The sequence below is a fragment of the Hypomesus nipponensis genome, chromosome 12, assembly GCF_054491055.1.
Source record: "Hypomesus nipponensis isolate SF chromosome 12, ASM5449105v1, whole genome shotgun sequence".
Lineage (NCBI taxonomy): Eukaryota > Metazoa > Chordata > Actinopteri > Osmeriformes > Osmeridae > Hypomesus > Hypomesus nipponensis.
Window position 1 is genome coordinate 3,666,253 of NC_140372.1, and position 27,134 is coordinate 3,693,386.

Genomic DNA, 27,134 nt, shown 5'->3' on the forward strand with positions numbered 1-27,134 from the left:
AAAGTAGGTAGGGACATTTTGAGATTCAACCTTTTAATTCAGTCTACATCCGTGTAGTTCACAGTTCTTCTAAAACCACCACACACACATATAACAGCAAAAAGACAGAAACCACACACAAGTCTGCATAACCTAGGCTGATATCGAATGTTGAAGTTCAGGACAAAAGTAATGTTGACTCTAAATATAGACTACAGCGAAGCTTTACGATACACCATTTTTCGACACTTGTTTAACATCATAGTAAAATGTTTTCATATCCGTGTCCTCACTGTCAGATAATGAACATAAAAAAATACAAATAAGTGTGGTTAGTTAGACATGTGAAAGGTCACAAGATGGCGAAGGAGTGGAATGGTGGGAAGGGTGGTGACAGGAAATGGTTAAGAAATCCTGGGCAGCGACAGTCTCAAGACAAACATAGAATGTGATTAAAGACAGGGCTTGACACATACCCTACCAAACCAAGTTCTCATTCTGGAAATCTACCATATAGCCAAAGTAAATGAACAACAGTGTCATAAATATTTTCCATACCCTGAATAAATTACAAAAATTCACGTTTTTTTTTTTTTTAATCTCATAAGGCAAGTTAAGTGGTGAGTCTCAAGTTACGCCTTCCTGCAGATAAGCAATGTATGACTTACATGCTAGTTTGTTTCTAGGTTGTTATTTATGTGTCCATATGTTCTTGGGCTGTTTTAAAGTTGATTGACTGAAATCACTTCTATATGACAATGGAATAGATGTGGAATACAAATCAAAAAGCAAATAAAACTAGAATGTTTGGACGATAATGCTCAACCTTGTCTTGGTTGAGAATTGCACTTGGAAATAAATAGTTAGATTAGTTTGTAGTTAGATCTGACTCCCTGGTCAGGGTTAGGGTTAGGATTAGGCAGACTTGATGAACCTATGTAGAGGGATGATTAGCCAGTGTATAAGTGTCATCTGGTGTTGCATAGGGCTGCATTCGTGAGATGCTGGGTAATTGCACTTTAGAATAAATACTCCCGGTCAGTACAAGCTGCTGTGTCATTGCAGTCGGTGACAGCTGTATCGCCTCGTACTGAAAAACAAGATGGGGCACCATGACAATGTAACTATGGTTTAGAAAGACAGGATTGCTTGGGTGTAATGATCTGATGAGTGACATACTGACCTGTGGCTCATGGTCTGGTTGGGGACCAGGAGGTGGAGGAGAACCAGGAGGTGGAGGAGAACCAGCACCCTGGGCGGAGGCTCTCCTACGCAGGCCAGAAATCCAACAACTAGCCACAACCACTTAAGGAGAAAGAACACAAACGCTGCCTTAGTGTACAATGATCATGATCATATTCTGCCCCCAGCAAGTATATGCATAAGCGTATTTGAATACAAATGTATGGGTGGAAAAACCCTTGTACAATCAGAAATATACAAAATACTTTTGAAAACAACCAACTTAACTTACAGAGTAATAGTAACAATCCATTTATGACAGCAGAAAATATAAGCAGATACAGAATTGAGGTGAACCTTCCAATAGGAATCTCTGAAGATGCACTCCTGTTCTTAGGTTCAGATAGATCATCTGAACATGTACTCCAGTTTTTAGGTTCAGATAGATCATCTGGAAAATAAAAAGTATGCTTATCATTGAAATACCAAATACAATGCACATTTTAGTAGGTAATTCACCCACATTTACCTGTTGTGTAATTGTGTAACTTTTGTATTTCTACAACCGTTTGACATACTAACTTTAACCCCTGCCATATTTGCACTAAGTTACACATTTGTATTTTTGCACTTTATATTTGTTAGTCTACATTGTATTTCATGGCTACATAATTTTTATATTGTATATTTTTATTCTAAATTCTTACAGCCCTTTAGTATTAGTTAGACTTTGTACCATTAGTATAGTTAGACTTGTTCACCGCTATTTCTAGATTTATGATCCCTATATGTTGAATGTATGCACCTTCCTGCCAAAGTAAATTAATTGTCTGTGCAAACTTTCTTTCAACATTCATTCTTCTTCTTCTTTCTAGTGTCCATTCATATTACTAATGACTTATTTCATAAATCCCCTCTTAAAAACAATCAAAAGTTACTTACCTGTGGTCCTAGGTTGACTCACACGAACAACCCTGGTGGCGTTGTCGAACTTTATTAAGCTACCATTTTTCTTCCCACAGTAATAAACCACATAATCCTCTACTGTGACGTTCTGTATCAACAATCCTTCATCTGGTAGTAAAAAGTATTTCTTCTTGAAACTCTTATTGGTGTAGAATGAAATTGTCGTAGTTAGAAAGTGTAGTAAGAACAGAGGAGACTGAGCCTCCGGTTGTTTATACCAGAAAACCCATCCATCCATTTGAAGAGAACAGGGGACGGTTACATTGTCCCCTAAGTCCACTTCCATGTCTGTCCACCCATTCGTTCCAGCAAAAAGAATCATCAAACCTAGAAAGAGGTGAATCCACAACAAGCGCTCCATCCTGATCCTAGAAAGTCAGACACGGTTCACTCAGCGCACGCCTGTCTTGTAAAGCAGAAACGCATTCTCTCAAAAACATTAGACGTGTGTTCGTAGGATACATTTCCTATATATGTGACTTCCTCTTTGAAACACACACACACACACACCAGTATGACAGTATCACATCATCAGTAGTCAACTAACCACAAAGACGCACAAGGTGAAAGTCTATTTTTTGATAGTTTAACCTGTGACAGCTGAGGTTTATATCTCCTTGTTATCCAACAAAGGTTCTAAACAGATGAAGTTCATACACAAAACACAATGTACACCACTATGGTCATGATCACTCATGTTAACATTATAGTTGCAGTAGAAAACGCCTTAAAAGTTCAAGAGAATCCATAACATATTTAGTAAAGTTAGACGTGGTTACCTATGAGGTAACCAGTTGGCCTGTACCATGTTTAGTAGCGCCAGAATGCAAAAGCAGGGGGATGTGAAACAGGCTGCTGAATATACTCTCACATTGCCTGTATGCTTGTGCATGTACACACATACAGACATGTTTGCATGCACTGATTTTTTGGAACATGCAGACAGCACTGTCTGTTCTAGCAGGGGACAATCCCCTTAACCTAGGTCTGCTGCAAGCACATGAGATCATGAAAGACCCGGAAACCCACCCACAGGTCTGGAAACATCCACACCATGTTGACGACCCTCTAGAATGGAAGGAAAATCACAGTGTAATATGTATTTTCAACACCCAGCTTGTTTAATACTTATTTTATTCTTGGTGTTTAATATCTTTAGGAAATCTCAGATTTTGCCATTTCTGAAGCACGTTGTAAAATACTCCATGATCTATCATGTGACTGAAGGTGTGTAATTTGATGTATCACAACAGTTACAACAAAGTGAAACAAGATCGTCAGTAAAGTTATTCCAAACAGGATGTTAATATGGTTGGTCTTGTGTCTGATATGTCTGTGGGTGAGAGACGCTATACATTTCTACTGAATCAGACAGAGAAAACAGACAATTTATTTAAAAGTAAGATTTTTTTAAAGGTTTCACTTGACTTTTTTATAGTTACATGAGTAAGAAAAGTAAATTGCAGTAAATTTACATTTTAACATGCTCTGCTTTCAACACTCTGCTTTCTTTCTTGATACTGTATCCTAACAAATCAGAGCGAGGATAGTACTATGATAGGCTGGTCTGAAAGTTATTGAATTTGTAAATATGTGGAGGTGTTTGGGCATGTGAAAGGATCAAATATGGCAGTTGAGTGGATGGTGATGACAGGATATGGTTAAGAAGTCCTAGCCACAGATGCAACAGCAGCCTGTGTGTGAGTGCAATCTGGCATTTCATTGGACCACGAATGTAGGTTTGTTTTTAAGTGTGGGTAGGACAGATTTTCTTTCTTGAAATAACTAAGGATGCGGCCATTAAATATAATTTTCTTAAGAAAAAGTGTAGAGGGGCATGGATTAGCCGTTTTCAAATAGGACATGTTCCACCCACTTCTAATGAAACATGCAACCGAGGAGGACATTGTATGTGTGCTGGTTGAGAATTGCACTTGGGAATGAGTAGTTATATGGGCTGCTGTGTCCTTTCTGTGATGGACGCATCATCTCGTACTGAAAAACAATATGGGGCACCATGACACTATGGTTTAGAAAGACAGGATTGTTTGGGTGTAAGGATTTGATGAGTGACATACTTGAACTGTTGCTCATGGTCTGGTTTAGGAGAACCAGGAGGTGGAGGATAACCAGGAAGTGGAGGAGAACCAGGAGGTGGAGGAGAACCAGCTCCCTGGGCGGAGGCTCTCCTACACAGGCTGGAAGTCCAACAACTAGCCACAACCACTTGAGGAGAAGGCACACACACTCTGCCTTTGTGTACAATGATCATGATCATCTTCTGTCCCAAGTATGATAATAGTGCAATAATAACCCTAAGGCAAGTAGGGTGAAGTGCCTTGCCCAAGGACACGTCATTTTTTACGGCCGGCAACCTTCTGATTGTTAGCCTGATTCCCTAACCGCTCAGCCATCTGACCCCCACTTAACTGTATCCTATCTTAAATATAAGTTATCAAAACTTTGTGTAAGTGCAAACCGATAATAGTAACAGGCATACATTAAATCTCAAACGCACAAAATAACAAATGTAATCTTTCTGACCTTCCTTCAGCACTAAACATGTTCAGTTTAAAGCATAATTACAACTGGAAATACTGAGCTGAATAGCCGAGCATATGTCTAACATTCCACCAGCTAAATGTTAAGTGCATTAGCTGCTCCAAGTTCTAGGAAAACAAACTCAGAAAACCGGTCATAGCAAAAAAACATTTTATTATATAAATTACGCAGAGTTGCACAATAACGAAATTTTGAGTTATAACTCAGAAACAGAATTGGGCCAGGCAGCAATGATAAGAAGACTATTGTAACCTAATGGGGTATTCCTGAACCTCTTTCAATGCAGACCAAGAGGCTTTGACACTACAGAGGCTCTGTATGTGTTCTCTGACTGGTGCTGGATAGAAAGGTGCCTTTTATCAGTGATATTGTAATAAGGTAGACAGAGAAATAAGGAACAACAACTTGCTTAGTCATCCTTCAGCATGACAGCCTCTGACTAAACCAAACCCTTGGGTGAACTTTCGTTTTCCAGGAACTATTAGCTAGTCTGGCAATACAATTAATTATTTAACTTGAAATTAGTCTTTAAAAATGTAACCATTTAAATATGCTTGAAAATAAATTACTTGCTGAACCAAGTTTGTAAATGCTGTGTTTAATAAACTGTAAATAAATATAAAAAATGTATGTTATACATGATAAAGAAGATATTCTCTAAGGTTTTAGTGCTCCCAATTTAGCGCTTTGGGTCAAGCAACAGCCAGCAGCAGTTTCTCCAAGCTGATTGGCTACCAGAGAATGCTGATAATTCCAATGATATGACCTCATAAATAATAATGTGATCAACCAGATGCTGATTAACACTTGCTTGCTAGTCACATGAATCAACATGTATTTCCTGGTTGTATCTGGACACTATTGATAAGTTGTTTTAATTATACTTGTTGCTTTTGGGCTTTTCTCTACATTTAAGATTTTAAATCCTTGAATTACTTCAAAAAGGTGCAAAATAAGATGAATAAAAACGTAAATCAACAATTTACATGTTCTACAGTGATGTTAAGGAAAGTAGATAAAAGTTACCTTTACATAAATAAATAGCAATTATAGGCTTAAATGTGGGCTTAAATCATATCAATGAACACTTGCTGTGTGCAAATTCAAACATCAAGGCAGTCTCAAGACAATGACTAAGCGCTAGACTGTATACCTCGTTCAACGCAAACAGAGATGGGACATTGACCTTTCTAACACAACGACCAACTACAAAACAGAAATGCATTCCTTGTTACAAAGGTCATACACTCAACTGTGGATTTTTTGGCACCCCTATTTCACCTTTTTGTAATTTAGCTTGTCATGTCCTGTCATAAGCCTATATTCAAGTATTTCATGACGTTAATGATGCCATGTACCCTTACAAGGTTCCCAGGGGAAAAACATCCACACACACACGAACATAACCACCATACTTAATTCAAAAATTAAGTATGATGAGATTTTATTCCCCCTCAAAATAAAATGTTCTTCAATTGATTTATGTGACATTAAGCTAAAATACAAAAAGGTCAAATTTGTACTCATCTTTGCTAGGGGTCCCAATCATTCTGGAGTTGACTGCACATACTCAACAGAAGGAAATGCTCAAGACATTGTGAAACCAACACAGCACGACCCACACTGAAAGAAACCACAACACTTATGTAGGTCTACAGTGTAGACGCTACACTTAAACACATCAGATGTCATGTTTGCAACCTTTCATCCTTTCTCTCTTTTGTAACTTCATTTATGTTTTATTATTTATTTCCGATATTTTTGGGTACCTGTCTTAAGGTAGATGGGTTGTGTTTAATTTGGTAGAAGCATTTGGAGGAGGGGGGGGAGGAGGAGGAGGGGGAGATTCTGTTCCCCCACACTACTGCTACCTTGGAGACCGTCTTCCTCCTTTAGGCTTGGCTTATCTGCTATATAAAAAAAACCATAAGACACATGTGATTGTGACCCGTACACTCCCCAGCACATTGAAAAGCTTTTCAGTGAAAAACAAAACATGCACAACACAGTACAACAGTCAAAATTGTGAAATTGCTTCTTTTTTTTTGCCCATGCCAATAAGAATTGATTTTTATTGCCATGTAAGTTAACACAAACATAGAATTTACAATGCATCTTAAACTGATCCCTGATAGCAGTATGTGCAGGTTTTGATGTCCCAAAGCAGATTCAGGCTTTAACATTACCACTACGTACCTCTGACAGTGAGATCCACTTGGCGATTAATTTCTACTTCTGGAATGAAACAGGAGTATGTCCCGCTATCTGTGACTTTCAGATCCTTCAGCAGAAGAGAGAAGTTCCCTTTGCTGTACTCCTGTGGAAAGCTACTGGCTCTGTGGCTGTAGAGAGAGAACTGGCTGGACAGATCCGCCTCCCCTTTGAGAATGTTGTAGACATGTTTGTCATTCTTGTCGAACCACAATATGTCTTTAACAACCTTGTCGCTGTAGATACACGGTAGGAGAGCCGCTCCTTGCGTGAATCCTTTAACTTTTTCCTGAGAAGAAACTGCAGCGCAGATACGAATTAGTTAAATAAATCCAAAATGGCTCATTTGCATGTTGTTTCTTGCTCTATGTACAAAACTACAGGCAAAACATGTCACTGGGGCTGCATTGTATATCAAAATGTGTTACCTGTATTCACCACCAGAAACATGATATAAACCTTTGTGTATCTGTGAAATAAAGATAGTTTAGTATACTACAGACAATCAAACAAGCACATTGTTTACCAGTGTTCTGTTAGCCATGACCCATTTCCCACAGGCGAAATACCTTGGTACATTTACATCATCTCAAGAGAACCTGCCTACCCTGACGACACGCACATATTGCGACATAATTGGACTGAAGTTAAAAATGAAAGACGTGTTGCAACACATTCAATTAGTAGTCAGTAGCAGTTCTCCATTTGACAGAATAGTTTGTTATTGGTTGCTGCTGTTCTTGTTTTGTTTAGGGAAGTTGAATAAACTGCAGTATCTGTAGTTTAGATCTAATTTTTTCAAATTGGATGCGGTCTACGTTCCTTGATAAGGCCTGTGGGGTGTAATATAGAATGAGGGCAGGCAGGTCGTAGCTTTGACAGGCCAACACAAGTCTAAACTTATATTGCTATCTGTAGTACTGTGGTGAACTAAAATAGTTTGCCAAGTTGAACTAACGACAAACTAGCAATAGACAAACACGCCATCACTTATCACAAGCACTGATCTGGCAAGCAATATATTTACATTTAGTAAATATATTTAGCTAGCAAATTTATATCTAGTCTACGCAAGCGACTACTAATAATCGAATAGCTAGGCTACATAGGAAAAACATGATGAGGCTAAGTTGTAGCTATTAGTTTGATATAGCTAGCTAGTTCTAACGTTACTGTTAGGCCTGCTACAGTAGCTCTATCCTAGATTCTCCGCCAGGTAGTAATGGTAGCATCAAACTAAGGCTAGCATCAAACTAACTGTTTAAGTCATTTACACCCACCTCCTATCCATTTCTGCTTCACTTATATATTAGTTATTTTTACTATATATTAGGATAAAACCTCACGTAGAAAGTGAGTTTGCTACCGAGTTACCAAGGGCTACTAATGGCCACATAGATCCCACATATCGCGAGAAAAGCAAGTAAACTTGTCCCCCCCCCAAGATTGAGTACCTTGTACATTAGGGCTTAAATACGTCTTTATTCGGGTTCCTCCGATCGGGAACCTATTGTTATTGGTCGTATTAATATTATGTTTGTTCAATGGCAGCCCCTAGACCAATAATGTAAATAGTTGAGAAAGTTGGCTTGTTGAAACTGCAGCGCATTAACTACCATACATTCTCTGACCATACCAAACATGGCCCACCAGAGACATTAGGTGGCGCTGAAGGCCACGCCCCAATTTGTCCATGTTCAAATACAGGCCATTTAGTCCAGGCATAGTAACTCATTTTGGAGCCAAAAATAGAACTCATTGTAAAAAAAAAAAAATCAGCATAGATCATGTCCAGAACAACATACTAAAAGTCCTAAGAAATCCTAGTTGAGGAAATATGTTAAGTTCTCATCAATCCGAGATCTGTGCCAAGGCCAGGCAAGATCAAACCCCGATGGGGCTATTTTTTCCTTTACTCCTATCAAAATGAAACTTTACACAATGAAATTACCCATGAAATGTAACATTGTTTGTATTACAAGTGTCTTCGAAAATGAATTTTAACATGCAAATGAGCTATACACTAATCGAATATGCCCAAAATACACTCAAATAGGCTATTTTTTTCCTTTACTCCTACCACAATACAACTTGACGTTGTAAAAGTATACATGAAAAGTAACTTTTTTTGTATTACAAGTTTCTTTTAAAATTCATTTGAATATGCACATGAGCTCCACACTTATTGAACATGTCCTAATTTGCATAGGCAAAAACACCATTCATATCTATGACAAATACATCGGCCCAATCTTGATCCAATCATCCTACTGCCAATGGGTGATGGCAATGCTGCTTTTAGACTGGCCTCTAACCTAAAAACTGCCTGGCTTGGTAGTCCTCGGGGAAGCTTGTGTGTCTCCGTGACCTTGAAGAAAATACCTGCGGGGGTAAAACCCCTGGCTGCAACTACCAAGCCAGCCAGTTTGCTGGCGAGCAGACAGTGTCAACGAATTGGGGGGAAATAGCGACCATAAATGTAATGAACACAGTCACTTGTCAGATTTTCCATATTTATTTTAAAAGCAACCATATGTCTAAAAACGTTACAGCACAAGATCAACAAGGAGAAGTAGTAGTAATGTAGGAAGGGCGTGACCTGCACCATACACTCCTGAACAGTAGGTGGTGGTGTTTGCAGAACAAAAGGTATCCTACACAGGAAGTGTAAAATGTTGTTGCTTCAAGACAGCTAAGCTTTCGTTAGGGAATATTGCGAAAATGATACGCATTTAATTTGTTTCAACAACAAAGTAATTAAGAAGTCTCAATGCATCCTTTATGTGGCTATTCTGCTTTGATAGCCTAGGTGTCTTGGGAACGCATGCATGACAACAAAGTAAGTTTAGCTATCTTTGTATGTAGCTAGCTCGTTAGTAACAAGCTAATAACAGCAAATGATCAGCTTGAAAGTCCAAGAGCTCTAAACCAGTTTATGCCTAAATTAATTAAAACTCTGGGCCCTTATAGTGTCGTCAACCATATATGTAATGTAGAGCAAACTAGATATCTGCATTCTGACAATATTTTGCTTCCTATTTGCTAGGATTGGAGAACATTTTCCAGGGCTCTCAAGTTGTATCAAAAGTTTGGCGTGAGATTAGCATACCTGTCAACGATTGGGTACAAAATGCTGGGGGGTGGGGGGCTCTGACTGGCTGGTAGGTGGCATTTTACTCTAACTCGAAATTTAACTCCGTATGCCTCTCCCTCGTCCATTAATTGTATATAGTTGGACATATCCCTTGATTTTCAGCGTGAGAAATACAAGGTGTTGCCTGAGAAATGGTTGACATGTGTGAGTGTCACGGCGAATGCATGAGACTTGAGAGGCCGGATTTCCATTGCTTTGGATACACCTCAGTGGCGGATCTATAGATTTTCATTAGTGGTGGCAATGGGGTGGCAGAAGGAAGTTGTTGGGTGGCCTCCTGGAGGCGAATCAAAACCCAAAGTAGGGGGGTACAGTACTTCCTATGGTAAATGATTAGGCTAGAACATTGTAGTTTAAATTAAACAGTAACATTAATATTATTTATTTAAATGTTCTGTAATGCACAAATAATATTTTTCCATGGGAAGATTGAGGTTCATGGTGTTTAATTGTAACTAGCTGCCACCCCTTAGATCCGCCACTCATCCAGCCGTAATCATATTGAAGTAAATGATGGATTGTAACAGTTGATAAGCTAACGTAGAGATCTTCTCTTCAGATGGCAGCGCCTTTCAAAATCCCGAAGAAGAAGCAGTCTGAAGGGGATAATATGCAGATGCTCTCGCCGTTGTCACGAATCCAGGATGCCAACAGCCATTTCAAGGTATCCAAGTTTCCTGTCGGTCAGGATAGATCAGATGAACTACAATGTCCTACATTATGATTCCTTTTATGAAAATGTGCATACTTTTTTTTTCTTTTTTTTTCTTCTGTGAATTCTGCCACGTTAGGTCAGATTCTTCCCACACCTGTTACGCCTAGCCCTTTCCCTATACAGTGTATAATGTGAAGTCTATAGAGCTGACCATGTCTGTTTCACTTGACCAGACATCGAACTGGAGCAGTTACAACGGAGTACACTATGACAAGTCTCACCCTGTAAATGGGCACAGCTCCAGGGCAGATAACAGAAGGTATGTAGAATCTACACAGAGTGGGAGTTTATTCTGACTGCAAAGATGTTGCTCCTCAGAATTACCAAAAGATGGAGCCCTGCAACAATTTTCAGCTATATATATACATACATACATACATACATACATACATACATACATACATACATACATATATATATATATATATATATATATATATATATATATATATATAGATATATATAGATATAGATATACATATACATACATAAGTACATACATACATACATACATACATACATACATACATATGTATATATAGATATACATGTACATACATAAGTACATACATACATACATACATACATATGTATATATAGATATACATGTACATACATAAGTACATACATACATACATACATACATACATACATACATACATACATACATACATACATACATATGTATATATAGATATACATATACATACATACATACATACATACATATGTATATATAGATATATACATACATACATACATACATACATACATACATACATACATACATACATACATACATACATACATACATACATACATGGTGGGCATTGTTGTGTCAAAGACAGACTTCAGGAGACCAGAAAGTATGAATTTTCTAGCTAATTTACTCTGCCTGTTTACTCTGCCTGTTTTGCAGCACGCCTAACAAACTCACATTCAGGGAAGTCGTCAGAGCGCGACTGGAGTTCCGCCATCCAATGAAATCCAACTCCAGTCAGCCAACAGCCTATCAGAAGTCAGGGCAGACGAGACAGGATCCAGGAAGTCACAGGGGAGATGCCCCAGAGCACAGCAAATTGAAAACACAGCAACTACAGAAAACGTTAAGTAAATCTCCCCCCTGTAGGCCTGATGTCAGTGATGCTCCTTACACTGGGGACAGGTCCTCCAGAACATCGCCTGGTTTCACCAACACGTAGGTTCTGATGTCCGGTCGGACACCAGCATCCTCTACGTCATGGTTCCTCAATTCGGGTCCTCGAGGGCCACTGTCCTGCATCTTTTAGATGTTTGCCTGCTCCAGCACAGCTGTTTCAAATGAATGGGTTGTTATCCAGCTCTGTGGAAGCCGGGTAGTGACATTCATTTGAATCAGGTGAGCTGGATCAGGGAAGCGTGTAAAACATGCAGGACAGCGGCCCTCGAGGACCGGAATGTGTCAATAATTCCCCCTCATGTTGACGGTCACAATCAAATTTGATTTGAAGCCATGTCCATTTAAAAAGCCCATAGGGCAGAAGTTTAACAACTCACTCTAAAGTCTGTCTCCTTTCTAAGGAGTATACTGCAGGATGGCTTTTAATGTGTGGCATTTAACGGTTTACAAATTAACGGTTTGATCTCTAAATCTCCCACCAGGTGGCGCCCTAAGAGAGCATCAGACAGGCTGTGTCGGGATGAGAACCAGGAAACTGGCTGTGTGTCACCACAGAGGAAGACTCATCGACCTGGGATGAATGGTGAGGTACCCCACAAGCATCGAGTTTGGCGAATGATGTGTCTTTGTGACGTAGAACATTCTACGTCGCTTTAACAAAGTAACACGTACCCATAAGTTTGACTTCGCTTCTCAGATCCTTCATACTCTTGAACTACTGTAAATCGATGACTTAAACATGTCAGAAATACCTTTTTTCCCAGTCTTGATAAGTAATGAGTTTAACGTGACCTATACATAAATTTGTATAGCCTTTTGTGCAGCATCCTACATGGCTTTGCATAGATGCAAGTTGTAAAATATCCTCACCCATATATATTTGAGAGATAAACAAATGCTTGACTTTATGGACTTGTTAAAGGAATACACTTTCCCACATCCTCTCTCGTTAAATGTTTCTGCTCTTGATCATTCCCACAACTTTGAATATGAAAACAAGACAGAATTTTAAGACTGGTTTAGTTTTAATTTGTCACAACTTATTACCTGATAAAAATAACACACTCTCCCAAATGGAGTTTCCTCAGGTTTCTGATACTTTGCATGACTAACCCCCCTTAGATTCATCGACGTCTCTGCAGCCTAACCCTGTGGAAACGGACTCTGAGGACTCTGGTCCAGAACTGCCAGCAGAGACGACCTGTTCATCCAGGACCAGAACCCTGCCTGGGCCTACATCCCTGCGCGAGGCGGCCTGGAGGAAACGGAACTTGACAACAAACGGTACCTTGTCTCCACGCACTGAGGTGAATTACTCATGGAACTGGCAACAAGCACATCTTATGCTTTATATTGTGAAGTTATTCAAGAACAAAAGTGGACGTTCGCTTTCAGATGTTTGCATTTTTTTTTTTTTTCAGGAGGATAAAACGGCTTGCAAACCGACAGCTCCTGACTTGGGGCGGAACGGTAACAGGACCCATACCCGGATTGGAACGCTGACCTCCGGAACCTTCCGTACCCCCGCCTTGGCCTCTCCTCGCTCAGGACGGAACTCGGACGAGGACGCGGTCTCCCCCGCCCGGCTCACCTCTCCGTGTGACAGAGGCGCTGCCAGAACCCCCCTCGTCCGCGACGGATCCTCAGCCACCAAGAGACCGTCGCCCCAGAGGACTCCCCCCTGCAAGCCTGGAGACTGGCGAGCGAGGAGGGAGAGGGCCCAGGGGCCTGAACCAAAGCACCCGTCCCTCCATCTAAGACTCAAAGGATCCAAGAATGCGTCAACAGAGCCAAGTTAGTTACCTTATTATGCAGTACACTATAGTGTGTGTGTGTGTGTGTGTGTGGTCATATTACGTAATCGCCTTGCTGACTGATGCCAAGCAGGATCTGGATGGTGCCCATTGTCTTGAGGGCGCAACGCCCAGAGGAAAATCCCTCTCAATGGATGGCCTTGGACCTGAGCCACCTTGGAATGGCATCAACATTACAATACCCTCTTGTTACAATCTGGCTCAAGGTGTTAACCGTCCAAGGGGAAAATACACGATGGGTTGTTGATCAATCAAACTATTTTTATACTCACAACCAATGATACAATGAGGCGTGATGGTCAGTATATCAGTAGTGTTCGTGAGAGACAATGCTTCCTGCTCCACCCACCTAACCACAGCTCCAACCATAACCCTGTTCACCTGAATGACGCTAATTCGCGCTATTCGCGTCTATCCCGTCTCTCACTTGAGTTGAACATTTTTGACTCAAGTGAAACGTGAAGCTATGCCGCGAAAGTTTATCAATGTTGAGATGTCAATGACGTTTTAGAAGAAATGTCAGAGTATTGCATCTGTCTGTGGGCATCCTCTGCTGTACAACAGAACTTTGTATTTGTTTATAGTCGTCCTTTTGGACATGGTTGACGACGGGGAAAAAACGGTTTGCTCCTAGCGATTCGCGCAAAGAAATGCGAACGAACGCAAAGTGAAAATTTGCATCAATCGTGCAAATATAGCCGGAGGGGGCGGCACATTACTTTTAAAGAAATGAATGCAGCCCCTCATCCAGGCCATCCATTACAGGAACAGCTACAACCCTATTGCTTATTCTGATCATAAATCAGGGAGGAAGGATAGTTTCTGGGCAATCCCCTCTCACTTTGTCAACCTCTCCTTAATGTGCTCCAAAGCACTGTTCAGCTCCAAGTGGAAAGGGCTTGGCAGCCCTGGTAGGCACAAGGATCCGATGCCTGGTTCAGACAGGCCAGACAGAGACGATCACACACAACAAGCTTGTTCCTTATACAACACGGGCTAATTCCCAGAGCCAAGTTTGTCTGGAGCATGCGGCGCAGAATGACTTGGAGAGGGAGGAAGGGGAGCGACGAGGAGGACAAGGAGTACAGACACAGGAGAGACGCAGGAGAGACGCGGGAGAGACACGGGAGAGACACAGGAGAGACGCGGGAGAGAGACGGGAGAGACACGGGAGAGACACACGGGAGAGACACACAGGAGAGACACACGGGAGACACACAGGAGAGACACGGGAGAGAGGGCCACGTCAGATTAGCATCTGCAAGATAAAGCTCTAGAAAGCTTATTAGACCTGTGTCTGTCTGCAGCCCAGCTAACTCCACTCCCTCCCACTCTTCACCACCGTTACCGGGAAGTTAGTCTTTGTTTCTCCCCCCAGTCCCCCTCCGCCTTTACCAGGAAGTCAGACCCCCCCCCCCCCACACACACACACACACAACCCCCCAGTTGCTGACAAGCCTGATCGCTGACATCCAAGCCCCATCCTATGTGGCAGCAGGTATCCTGTATGGAGTCAAGACAATGTTTTTCCTGTCTGCGCCAGTCTCAAGCATGTCATCGCAGTGTCAGTACATACTAACAGCACAGAATCAGATAACGTACCTTCTGTCTCGCAGACTGTACGGCGTATTCCCTTTTCCCCTTGACTCTTCGTCCGCCAACATGATGAATTCTGTCAGCCAGCTGAGCTTATCTTGCATATTTGTAGCCAATGTTTACCTAGCTTGTATCTTGTACCTTTAGATAGTCAAAACCAGTCTAGGTATCCATTCGTCCGTTGGTATCGGCCCCTAACGGAAACAAGCTCATGTACTCGTTAAAATACCTAATAATACCTAATAATAACTGACAGAAATGGGAAATTTGTGCTTTAAGTTTGTGATAAGCACATAAAAATAATACTTTTTTCATTTGAGTAATAATAAAGAAGCTGTCCTACAATCATTAGTCTCACTGTGATGTGCTTGTAAAACTGCCACAAGAAATTAATACATGTACAGGTATCGGCGAGTACCAGAAAAGAAATATCGGTACTCGTACTTGGTCCTTAACAAATTGTATCGGTGCATCCCTAGTCATAATGTATCTAATCTTTGCTACCTTCCAACTGTCACCAGTTGTTCTCTCCAGTGACGAGGAGGCGGAGATGTGCGAGGGACTGCTCCCGGGCCCCCCACAGAGGGGCCCCAGCCCCCCGTCCGCCACCCCGGCCCCGGGGGAACACACTCAGGTAACAGGGTGGCTGTATCACAGCACTGCTTTAAACGTAAAGTACAGAAAAGCTCTCAAACAAAGTCAGTTTGGCTGTGCTGAGGAGGAAGTCCAAAATGACCATTTAAGTAGAGCCCGACCGATGAAGGATTTTTAAGACCGATACGAATATTTGGTGAAAATCAGATATTCCGATATATCGGCCGATATATAAAAAAAGAAACGTGTAACAAAACAAACTGATATCCCTAACATTAGTTTTGAAAATGCCTAATATCGTCCGATAATATTGGCCCGCCGATACATCGGTTGGGCTCTACTTTTAAGTAGGTCCTGTGCCACAGTGGAAGGAATTATCTTCTCCCTGCCGGTTGAGCACAGACGTAATCCTACGGTATTTGCATCCAGCTGATTTGCTTAACATTCATGTTAAAGGCAGTTTAAATCATCCAATCCAACATCTAAAACATATTCAAATTTAGTGTGGAGGTTTGAGAACTTTCCACACTGAGTTGTACTAATGTTTTTCTATAAATGTAGTCTGAATGTTTAACTGCACTTTAAATGTAAACACCTTTACACTGACAGACTCATGTAGATTCCTTGTGTGATGTGTGTACTGACGTTTCCTGTGATGTGTTGGGCAGACTGGAGAGAAGGCTTCTGGCTCCAGCCAGAGAGATGAGCGACCTGGCAGCCCCCAGCCGCCCCCCATCCTGGAGCTGCCCTTTGTCACCCTGCACGCTGGCGGGGTGAGGGCTGAGGCCAATGGCAACATCACGGTACGTGTGTGTGTGTGCTGATGTGGTGTATGTGTGTGTCTCTGTGTCGGTCATTCTGGGTTCTGAGTCCCGGTCCAGAAACTGTGAAATGTGTGTGTGTGTGTCCAGCCAGACTGGACCTCAGTGTTCAGTTTGTGGGTCTCCCCTCATGTTGTCCTCTAAGCGTGCGCTGTCCTCCACAGTGAGGTGCCCTCCACAGTGAGGTTCCCTCCACAGTGAGGTGCTCTCCACAGTGAGGTGCCCTCCACAGTGAGGTGCCCTCCACAGTGGGTTCCCTCCACAGTGAGGTGCCCTCCACAGTGAGGTGCCCTCCACAGTGAGGTGCCCTCCACAGTGAGGTGCCCTCCACAGTGAGGTGCCCTCCACAGTGAGGTGCCCTCCACAGTGAGGTGCTCTCCACAGTGAGGTGCCCTCCACAGTGAGGTGCCCTCCACAGTGAGGTTCCCTCCACAGTGGGTGCCCTCCACAGTGAGGTTCCCTCCACAGTGAGGTGCCCTCCACAGTGAGGTGCCCTCCACAGTGAGGTATGCAGGATCAGTTCAGGTCCACCTTGGCAGCTGTACGTTCTGGGGGGCCATGGGTTCAACCTGAATGAGGAGATCAGGCCATCGAAGCCTCTCTAGTCGCCCACCGCCCCCATTTCACAATCCAGCTCTGGTTTCCATGCAACCTTCCAAGCTCGTTTTTTTTCCCCCGTTTTTTTTCTTTCTTTCTGCATCGAACGTGATTGGCCAGTCTGGCTTTTTTTCCCCGCAGTCCCTGGTTGAGTTCTAACGCATGACATGTGTTTCCCAGCTATGTTAATGAACCAGTCCCCAACGCGGACTGTGTACAAGGGCCTACTCAGCCGAACACATGGGAAGAGCACAGGGATGGGATTGGTTATCCTAAAATAAAAAACTCTGAACAGTGTATCACTACTTTAATCCCAAACAGCCTAAAGCACTTGCAACTCTTCATCCCAAACCACCTCGTCAGTGATTACAAAAACATCACTCAATGCATCAACAAGGAAAATTCTAGAACTAGGGGACACATCGTTTACAACCAAGGTTCTCAAAACTTCATTCCGAGCCTGTAAAAGCTTTTAGTGGGCCCCAACAAGTGCCTTTGTTGTATTTAACAAGCAATTAAGGCATTGCGCTGCGTTGAGTCAAGGGCGCCAGATTAACTGGACCGTGGTATACGAGCGAGGGGAGCGTTGTGAACACATGGGCAGTAGGTTAGTGTGTCAGGACATTCTGTTGTTCTCTGACGCGGCTGCTCCTCGTGATGTTCCCTCGTGGCTGGCCCGGACGCCATGTCCTGTGTTGCTTGTGACGTAGCGTTGGACTACGAGCGCTGCCCAGGGGGGCGTGCTCTCCTCCTCGCCCCCCTCTGGCTCCACCACGTTCTCCCTCTGTCAGAGTTCTGGAATCACATTATCAAACGTGTCTAAATAAATACTGTGTTTATAGCTTTTCTCTGGGACATCCGTCCCACCTCTCCTCTTAACTTTCCAGCGGGACATGATAAACAGGCTCCTGTCTTTCATTCATTCCTCCCTCTCACTTTATATGCCCATCCATCTTTTTTCTGTTTCATGTTTTGAAGGACTGTGTCAGCATTTCTCCTACACTAAAACACTTATTCTCCCTCCCTCCCTCCCTCCCTCCCTCCCTCCCTCCCTCCCTCCCTCCCTCCCTCCCTCCCTCCCTCCCTCCCTCCCTCCCTCCCTCCCTCCCTCCCTCCCTCCCTCCCTCCCTCCCTCCCTCCCTCCCTCCCTCCCTCCCTCCCTCCCTCCCTCCCTCCCTCCCTCCCTCCCTCCCTCCCTCCCTCCCTCCCTCCCTCCCTCCCTCCCTCCCTCCCTCCCTCCCTCCCTCCCTCCCTCCCTCCCATCCTCCCATCTCTGTTTTTCTCTTTCACAGATCACAGATGACGGCATCACCCTGCCTCTGAAAGGTAATCACAGGCAGGTCCCTAATGACCCTGCATGGGGGATGTTACATCTTTACTGCACATGTGCAGTGGAGACGGCTGTTTGCTCCGGGAGTCTGCCACACGTCACCAGCGCCGCACTGCATTAAGTGTCTCCCCGCATTAGAGTTGTGGTCGTCATGGCGATCCCTGTACCCCATCCCCCTTCCCGTAATGCAGATCTCTTTAGAACTCTCTGGACCAGGAGATAACCGAGGAAATGTTAGACGTCTACAGGATCTTATTCTACCTTGAAAGAGGAAAAGGCAGACGTCCAAAGGTTTACAGTAGAGCGCAGGGGAGGGATGGTCCTGCCTCAAAGGTTGTAAATGATGTGAAGGTAGATTCAGCTCCTTAAGCAGGGTTGGCTCTGACAGCTCCAGAACCTTCCATGTCCCAACACACAGCCAAGTGATCTGGACATTGTGAAGCTGTCCAGGAATTTTCTAGAGAATCTGTGTTAAGCTCCTGTCAACCACTCATGACTTAAGCTCATGTTATGGACACTTCAGTGGCCTGTGGCCTGTAGTCTAGGTGAGAGGTTTTGCACCTGTGAGAACTGGGTGTAGCGACCGTGGCTGGGGACTGCTCCATCCCTGTTTTAGTATGACGCGCTCCACACTGTTGTAATACACCCTGGATATTAAGATTGTATCATCAACCCTAACCCCCCGCCACGCAGACACACACACACACAGAGATGACCCCTCCCCTAGTCTCTCCAGAGGGGACAGTGTTAAGGAGCTCAGATTAAGGTTTTACTCCACGAGAGCCTCAGACAGCACTGCCTCGCTGCCACTACGAGGCGGTCGCTGCCTCGCCTGCCTCGTCCGGCCGCCGCGCTGCCTCGGCCGTAAGACGCTTAGCGGAGCGGCGTTCGTGCAGACACGGAGGTGTCCTCCTCTTCTTAACCCTGTGAGTCCTCACCTTGAGCAGGCTGGCAGCGCTCGAGGGAGCCTCAGCCCGGTATGACAGCGCTGTCTTCTGAGGCTAAGATCATAAGCACTCCCCTGACGACCTGTGGCCCCTGCTTAGCTGTAGGGAGCACCTGCTACTCACACCTGACTCTCACAGGAACATGAACCCCATCATGTGGCATTCACATCTCCCTCTTTATGTCGCCTTCTCCTCTTCCTCCTATCTCTCTCTCTCTTTCTCTGCTGTCTCTCTCTTTTTTTCTCCCCCTCTCTACTACTGTCTCTCGCCCTCCCCTCCAGACCCAGGGAGTGGGCGGGAGGGCGAGGGGATCTCGGTGAGCCTTGTGGCGTCCCAGCTGCGGGGCTACGGGCTGTGGGAGGGCGCCGTGGCGCAGTCGGGCTCCCTGCTGCGCGGCTGGGAGGGCCCGGCCCCCTCGCTGCTCTTCCTCTGGGTGTCGCACGCCCAGGCAGCCCTGATCCAGACGGAACTGTCGACCATCCACCCAGTCTCCTCCTCAGGTACCACCTCATCACCGGCCCTCGCCACAAACACTGCTGTGCTTTCCCCACCCCCGCCTTTTTGGTGTTGTTGAGAGGGCAGGGGCAGAGATTTGAACAGATAGAGATTTTGTGTATGGGGGGGGTGGGGTGGAGATTGGACAGATTAAGGGGTTGAACACAGAAGTGTGGGAATGCAGCTTCCAGACGTCTGAAGGAAAAGAGAGAAACGACAAGGTGTGTTTTCATAAAACGAATCACGTGTGTGTCGTTTGGAGGATTAACCACCAGCAGCCCTAAACCATTACATCCTCCATTAGATCCTTGAAAGAGCTGATACCACTGCCAAACTCTTGAGTGCACGTGTTCCTTCTTCGTTTTGTATCCACACCTGTCTGTCCATGGTTAACCATCCCATCTTAATGTGTGTGTGTGTGTGTTTGTGTGCGCTCCCTCCAGGCCAGCCGTGTCCCTTCCTGCTCCTGGTGCTCCAGGACCAGCTGGGGGAGCTCCAGGCTGCCCTCCTTGCCTCCATGCTGGCAGAGGAGGCCTTCAGCCTGGGCAGCAGCCAGGACCTGCACTCCCCGCTGTCCTGGGCCGAGGGCCTGGCCCTCATCCACAGCTGCCCCCAGGAGGAGCAGCTGCTGGCCCTGCTGGGCCAGGCTGCATCCTCACGCCTGGAGGACAGGGATGCACCCACACCAGCGCAGGTATGGAGGAACTCTCTGTCTGTCTGTCTGTCTGTGTGTGTGTGTGTGTTCATCACCCCCTCATCACCCGGCCCTGATGAGGTGGCTGTCTCCAGCAGGGGGAGGGCCGGTCGGTGTGGTCCCCTCACAGACCACCCTCTGCAGCAGTGAGGCCTGGTCTTCCATGGTTATTAAGGCTGGGGAGGGTTACACAGGCCAGCGTTGTGTGGCTGTGTGTGTGTGTCGCGTGCCAACTGGAAAAATTAAACCCGGAGTGATTCAACAAGTTATTTCTGTGTTTTGATTTTCCCGTTAGGATGGTTTGGGACAGTTGAGAAGCAGCCACAGAAGCAGAGAGCCTTACAGCAGAAGCACCCCCAGACTGCAGGGACTTCCCACCAGGTAAACACAGCAGAACATGTCTGGAAATACTGGGATGCAATCCAGGGGCACTCAATGTACTGGGTTTGAATCCGTCCATCATGGTTTCCTGCAGAAAATGTGTTAGTCAAGGTGGGAGGGTGAGATTTGCTGATGGACCGGGGGGGGAGGTGGGGGGAGGGGTCCTCCTCCAAAAACTGTCAAAAACTGTCAAAAACTGTTATCAGTGACCTATGCACTTTGTAAAGCTCTCTCTTGGAAGTCTCTTTGGATAAAAGCTTCTGCTAAATGTAAATGTAAAAAACGAAGTTCTCTAGAGAAGGGAGACTGCCGTTTCAATTAAAGGGAGAAAACTGGCGGAGAACTGGCGGAAACACGGCGAATATTGCTAATAAAAATTACATTAAAAAAAAACTTGACGCCTTGACAACGTAGTCGAAGCAGCAGGCGTGTGTTGTTAAGGCGGCGCCTGAACTGCAAAGTACTGGGGGAAACCCTGCGTCCATGGCCCTTCACTGTCACTCTCTCTCTCATCCTGCCTTCACTGTCACTCTCTCTCTCATCCTGCCTTCACTGTCACTCTCTCATCCTGCCTTCACTGTCACTCTCTCTCTCATCCTGCCTTCACTGTCACTCTCTCTCTCATCCTGCCTTCACTGTCACTCTTCACCTGAAAACTGTCCAATAAACCATGACAACCCCCCCATAAATATGTTTTTAGAAATCAAACTCATCTCATTTCGAGTGTTTGACCTTTGACCTTCCGTCAGGTTGATCCAGTACCCATCGGCGCCCTCTAAAGGGAGGATCACCGTGACGACGGAGGACTTGGAGTGTCTGGACAGCGGCCAGTTCCTGAATGACGTCATCATCGACTTCTACCTCAAGTCAGTGGCTCGTGCTTTTTGATTGTGTTGAAAGATTGAGCGGAAAGAAAAGGTTCTCCTCATATCTTGAGGAATTATCTAGACGTCAAACCTGATTGTGTTCACATTTGTTTGCAGCAACTTGTCTAAACAAGCACACGTTCTTGTATTTTTGCCACACCACCCTGCTCTCTCTCTCTCTCTCTTTCTCTGTCTCTCTCTCTCTCTCTGTCCCCTCTCTCTCTCTGCCTCTCTCTCTCTCTCTCTCTCTTTCTCTGTCTCTCTCTCTCTCTCGCTCTCTGTCCCCTCTCTCTCTCTGCCTCTCTCTCTGTCTCTCTGTCTGTCTCTCTCTCTCTCAGATATCTTCTGCTGGAGCGGGCGGGGGGTGAGCTGGCGGAGCGATGTCACGTCTTCAGCAGCTTCTTCTACAAGCAGCTGACACGCTGCGACACCGCCAGCGAGGAGGCCGCTGCTGTGCCGTAAGCAGCTCAGCTCCTCCCAGCCTCCTCTCCTCCTCCCGGCCTCTCCTCCTCCCAGCCTCCTCTCCTCCCAGCCTCCTCTCCTCCTCCCAGTCTCCTCTCCTCCCAGCCTCCTCTCCTCCTCCCAGCCTCCTCTCCTCCTCCCATCCTCCTCTCCTCCTCCCAGCCTCCTCTCCTCCTCCCGGCCTCCTCTCCTCCCGGCCTCCTCTCCTCCCAGCCTCCTCTCCTCCTCCTGGCCTCCTCTCCTCCCGGCCTCCTTTCCTCCCGGCCTCTCCTCCTCTCAGCCTCCTCTCCTCCTCCCGGCCTCCTCTCCTCCTCCCGGCCTCCTCTCTTCCCGGCCTCCTCTCCTCCCGGCCTCCTCTCCTCCCGGCCTCCTCTCCCCCCGGCCTCCTCTCCTCCCGGCCTCCTCTCCTCCCGGCCTCCTCTCCTCCTCCCGGCCTCCTCTCTTTCCAGCCTCCTTTTCACTCGGCTTAAGCGGGCATCCCGGGCGTCTCCTCACATGGCTCCGGGGACGACAGCCTCTCACGTTCCTGCTGACACAGCGCCACGCGCCAACGACGCTCTCCGGCAGGAACTGAGGGAGCTTCTAGAGGAAGTCAGTGGGGAGAGAGAACCTAAGCTGAGGAGGCGCTGCCGTATAGGAACGCTCAACAGCTCAGTAGCGCACAGATCGTAACGCACACAGTAATAGAACTGTACTGTTATAGATCTGTACTGCGAGGAGGGGGAGGATGTGCAGCTGTTTATTTCTGTCTAACTTTGGTGGTTTGAAGTGTGTGTTATGTACTCTGTGCAGCATGTGAGGTCAGGTGTGTGTTTAGTCTGTGTGGGAGGTAAGGGGTTAGTGTGTGTGTTATCTATAAGGTGTGTGTTATCTATAAGGTGTGTGTTATCTATAAGGTGTTTGTTGTCTGTTTGCAGGCCTCGGAACCGAAGGCACCAGCGTGTGAAGACTTGGACACGCAGCGTAGACATCTTCAACAAAGACTACCTGTTTGTTCCAGTCAACCACGAGTGAGTGAGCTTTACGGATTAATGAGGATTAACGTTGATACACACACCGGTGCAGTCTCCCTCCCGTGTCAGTGTCTGGCGCCTTCCAGTACATTCCATCCTGTGTGAGGCACACACGTACACCTTGTGTCTTTCTCTATGTCTCCTTCTTCTGTTTCTCCATCTTTCTCACACACACACACACACACACACAGGTATACACACACACACACCTGCATGCACCTGTATGCACCTACACGTGCCGTCACTCTCCCTTGTTCCACAAAAACCTGGCGAGCGGAGCAGAGGAACACGGCTATCCTTTCTTCTGGCTCTGGCTGCCTACAGTCACAAGGCGTGGAAAAACACTGAACGTAAAAACAGTCTCAAAAAGGGGCCACCAACGTAGAGGTTTAACCTATAATATATATATATATTATACTTTTTCTCTCTCTCTCTCTTGCGCTCTCTCTCTCTCTCTCCCTCTCTCCCCCCCCTCTCTCTCCCTCTCTCCCCCCTCTCCCTGGTGAACTGTGCTCCGTCAGTCATGCATGAAGGAGTGAAGCCAGGCAGAGCATGTTTACATCCATCCTAAGGGCGAAATTATGAATGGAGATTTAGGGTGTTCTTAGCGGAGCTCTACCTAGCCCAACAGACCCGTCTCCTTCCATCAGCAGTCTTAAGGACAGAAATGGAACAGTCTAGAAATGGAACAGCCTAGAATCAAACCAAGTTGCTTTGGTTAGAGGATGTTTTCATCTTTTTTTACGTCACAACCCTGTCCAGCCAAACTGTCACTACCCTGTCCGGCCATACTTTTACGGTCAATTCTCATGTCATATTTCTGCCAATCTACCATTAAGTATCTGATGGTAGATTTATTTTGTACTTTTTTTCCTTTTTTTTTTTTTTTTTTTGCAGTTTCAATATTTTAATGAGACTATGCTACTGACTGTTACTTGAAAATTTCCACCAAGTATCCAACCGCAACTATTTTTTTTACCTCACTTTGACATCAGGAGTATCACTGTCTTAGTCATGACACAATTTAGAACCTAAATCTCTTCGTTTTGCAAAGTACAAGATGTTTCCCCCCCCCCAAAAAAATGAAATTAGAGGAGCTACGATTTAAAAAATAAGAATGCTTAATTACCCAGAACTGTTGATGGATGAATATGTCCAATGTTCTAGATATGTATTTCAATGGTTGCAGTGTGTTCTTATTAAAGTAAACTGGGTAGAGGAGAACCTAGTGTGCTCAGACGAACACGTGATGGTTTATTTTATGGCAGTAGAGTACTAGCATGTTATGTTCTAGGTTTCATTTAGAGTTAAGACCATAAAAAAACAGCAGTGAGATTCAGTACAGCCTGGCCTTTTCCACTGTTTCACCTCCTGTGTCCACCCCCCCATCCCCCCTCCCCCCTCCCCCTCCTCAGAGCTCACTGGTACTTGGTCATCATCTGTTTCCCCGGCCTGGATGACGCCAGTCACACGGCATGGCCACACCCAGCTCCAGCAGGGGGGAGCAGCAGCAGCAGCCTTCGGGGGAGACTGAAGGCTCCAGAGGAGGAGTCCCCTGGAGGCTCCGCCCAGCCCAGCTCCACGCCACAGAGAGGAGCAGGTGGGTTGGACAAGACTCTGTGTTCGCTGGTGGAATGTACCCGGTCTGTACCGGACAGCCCCTGGCAGAGTCTGTCTCACGGCCGATCTGGAACAGGCTGTAGTCACGGCGAACGGGATGTTCGCATATCGTATTGGTGCTTTTGTAATAATAAACTAAGATTGGCCTGGAAATGTTCTTGTATGCGTTCTGTCACAAGAACCCGGATTTTAACAGCTCTTCAAAAAACACATGTTGGCACTTGGGTGGTGTATAAGCACGTGCTTACCAGAAGCACATGATTACGGTTTTATAGAACAGAACTGGATACCCCTAGAATATTAGCCTAGCTTAGCCGGAGTGATTTATATCCAAGAGCAAATGGACCTGTTTGATGTGCCTATATATTATGACCAAGGAACACAAGCCAAGGAACACGAATTTACAGAGCAAACCTTTTTGGCCACTACTCCACTGGACAGTGCAGAAAATAAAACCTAACAAATGCATTTGGTGTTCATTATGCATTTGTGTGTTGACTGTGTTTGTCTGTTTCAGGTTGTATAAGGCAAAACCCCAGTACTCATGGGTCACATAATCCACCGGTAAATATGCTACACTTGAGAGGTGTCTCTGACTTGTTCTGGTCTATCTGTTTGTCTTTGCGTATCAACAGCATGCCTGTAATTGATTCATTTAGGCCTGGTTGAAACTTGTTTGTGCATTAAATTCTACTGATTCAAGACCGGGCCAATTATTTTTTTCCAGGAGTGCACACAAAATGGTTGTCAAAGAGAGACGATCTGTAAGAGGTAAAGCCTTGCCGTGCCCTTTATAGTTCATATTTTAAACCTATCCTACACTTTACGCTAAAGTGAATTTGTGCCAGATCTTTTTGGGTCTCATCCTCACCATCCTCTCCTTGTAGACCCTGTATTCTGGTCATGGATTCCCTGAAGCTGTCTTACCACGAGCGCATCTTCAAGCTGCTGCGAGAGTGAGTGTCGACAGTGTTTGTATCCCTGTGTGTTTGTGTGGTTTAACTACCCTGGGGGGGGGGTTCAAATTCCATATTCAGTGGGATTGCATAATGAGTCCCCACAAGGATAGATAGACCAACAGTGTGTGTGTGTGTGTGTGTGTGTGTGTGTGTGTGTGTGTGTGTGTGTGTGTGTGTGTGTGTGTGTGTGTGTGTGTGTGTGTGTGTGTGTGTGTGTGCGCGCGCGCGTGTGTGTGTGTGTGTGTGTGTGTGTGTGTGTGTGTGCGCGTGTGTGCGCGTCAGGGCGATCTCCCCTCCCTGCTGACCCTGTCCCCACCCCCCGTCAGGTACCTGCAGGTGGAGTGGGAGGTCCGTAAGCGCACCCCCCGAGACTTCACGGCAGACAACATGAAGAGCTCCCACTGTCGGGTCCCCCTGCAGGACAACAGCAGCGACTGCGGCCTCTACCTGCTGCAGTATGTGGAGAGCTTTCTGCAGGTATGCCCCCCCCCCCCCCCCCACTCAACCCTCTTCCTGAAAACTTTCACAACTCAGTCCTCAGAGCAGGACTTACTTTCGACAATTGCGGTTCTGGTATTAACCCTGCGATTTGATGTTCTCTCCAGAACCCTGTGGTGCACTTTGACCTCCCTGTCCGCCTGGAACACTGGTTTCCACGACAACGGGTGTGGCGAAAGAGGGAGGAGATCCGGAGATTAGTCATGCAGCTGCATGGTTGTCAAGGCGACCACGAGGCCAGTAATGGGTGACCGAGGAAAACTAAAAGAGGACCAGTCGTTTTCTAGATGTTATCGTTTGCTGTGGGCATTACTGCGCGAACACTGTGAAGGCCTTTTATCAAAAGACACTAAATCTGAATTCCATCTACATTCCTTAGATATCGATGGTATGTAGAATAATGTATTTTAAACAACAATTGCACATAATTTAATGTTCACTCAGGTTTGACGAAGAGGATGGAAATATTGGATGTTGGCTTGAATAAAATATTTTTCCTAAGGTATAAATATTTATGTT

The 27,134-nt window shown here is 45.3% G+C and overlaps 1 protein-coding gene and 1 long non-coding RNA gene across 4 annotated transcripts; one reads left to right on the forward strand and one right to left on the reverse strand.

Annotated features, from left to right (window-relative positions):
- Positions 1-16: 16 nt before the first annotated feature.
- LOC146260701 (uncharacterized) lies at positions 17-1,284 on the reverse strand. The gene is made up of 2 exons (XR_014724710.1): positions 1,163-1,284; positions 17-1,069 (listed from the first exon to the last, which is right to left on the reverse strand). It is a non-coding gene; the product is annotated as an uncharacterized LOC146260701 (long non-coding RNA).
- An 8,270-nt stretch (positions 1,285-9,554) lies between these two features.
- On the forward strand, positions 9,555-27,124 carry senp7b (SUMO specific peptidase 7b). Of its 3 annotated transcripts, XM_084667762.1 has the most exons (23): positions 9,555-9,739; positions 9,947-9,994; positions 10,614-10,718; positions 10,943-11,028; positions 11,689-11,874; positions 12,411-12,511; positions 13,051-13,235; positions 13,350-13,722; positions 15,860-15,972; positions 16,601-16,735; positions 18,643-18,676; positions 19,909-20,127; positions 20,566-20,816; positions 21,112-21,197; positions 21,947-22,063; positions 22,402-22,521; positions 23,443-23,535; positions 24,954-25,138; positions 25,676-25,722; positions 25,886-25,929; positions 26,046-26,114; positions 26,444-26,594; positions 26,723-27,124. In XM_084667762.1, exons 1-23 carry the CDS (start codon positions 9,725-9,727, stop codon positions 26,864-26,866), a joined length of 2,907 nt encoding a protein of 968 aa, XP_084523888.1. In that variant the 5' UTR covers positions 9,555-9,724; the 3' UTR covers positions 26,867-27,124. The 3 variants fall into 3 exon arrangements, with proteins under 3 accessions (XP_084523888.1, XP_084523886.1, XP_084523887.1); XM_084667760.1 differs by lacking the exon at positions 9,947-9,994; XM_084667761.1 differs by lacking the exon at positions 9,555-9,739 and having other exon boundaries at positions 9,947-10,061.
- Positions 27,125-27,134: the final 10 nt, after the last annotated feature.

Coding starts and splice junctions, on each gene's coding strand:
- senp7b (XM_084667762.1), top strand. Junction 9,995..10,613: donor AGTTGTATCAAAAGTTTGGC/GTGAGATTAGCA, acceptor TCTTCTCTTCAG/ATGGCAGCGCCTTTCAAAAT. Junction 22,522..23,442: donor GAGGAGGCCGCTGCTGTGCC/GTAAGCAGCTCA, acceptor GTCTGTTTGCAG/GCCTCGGAACCGAAGGCACC.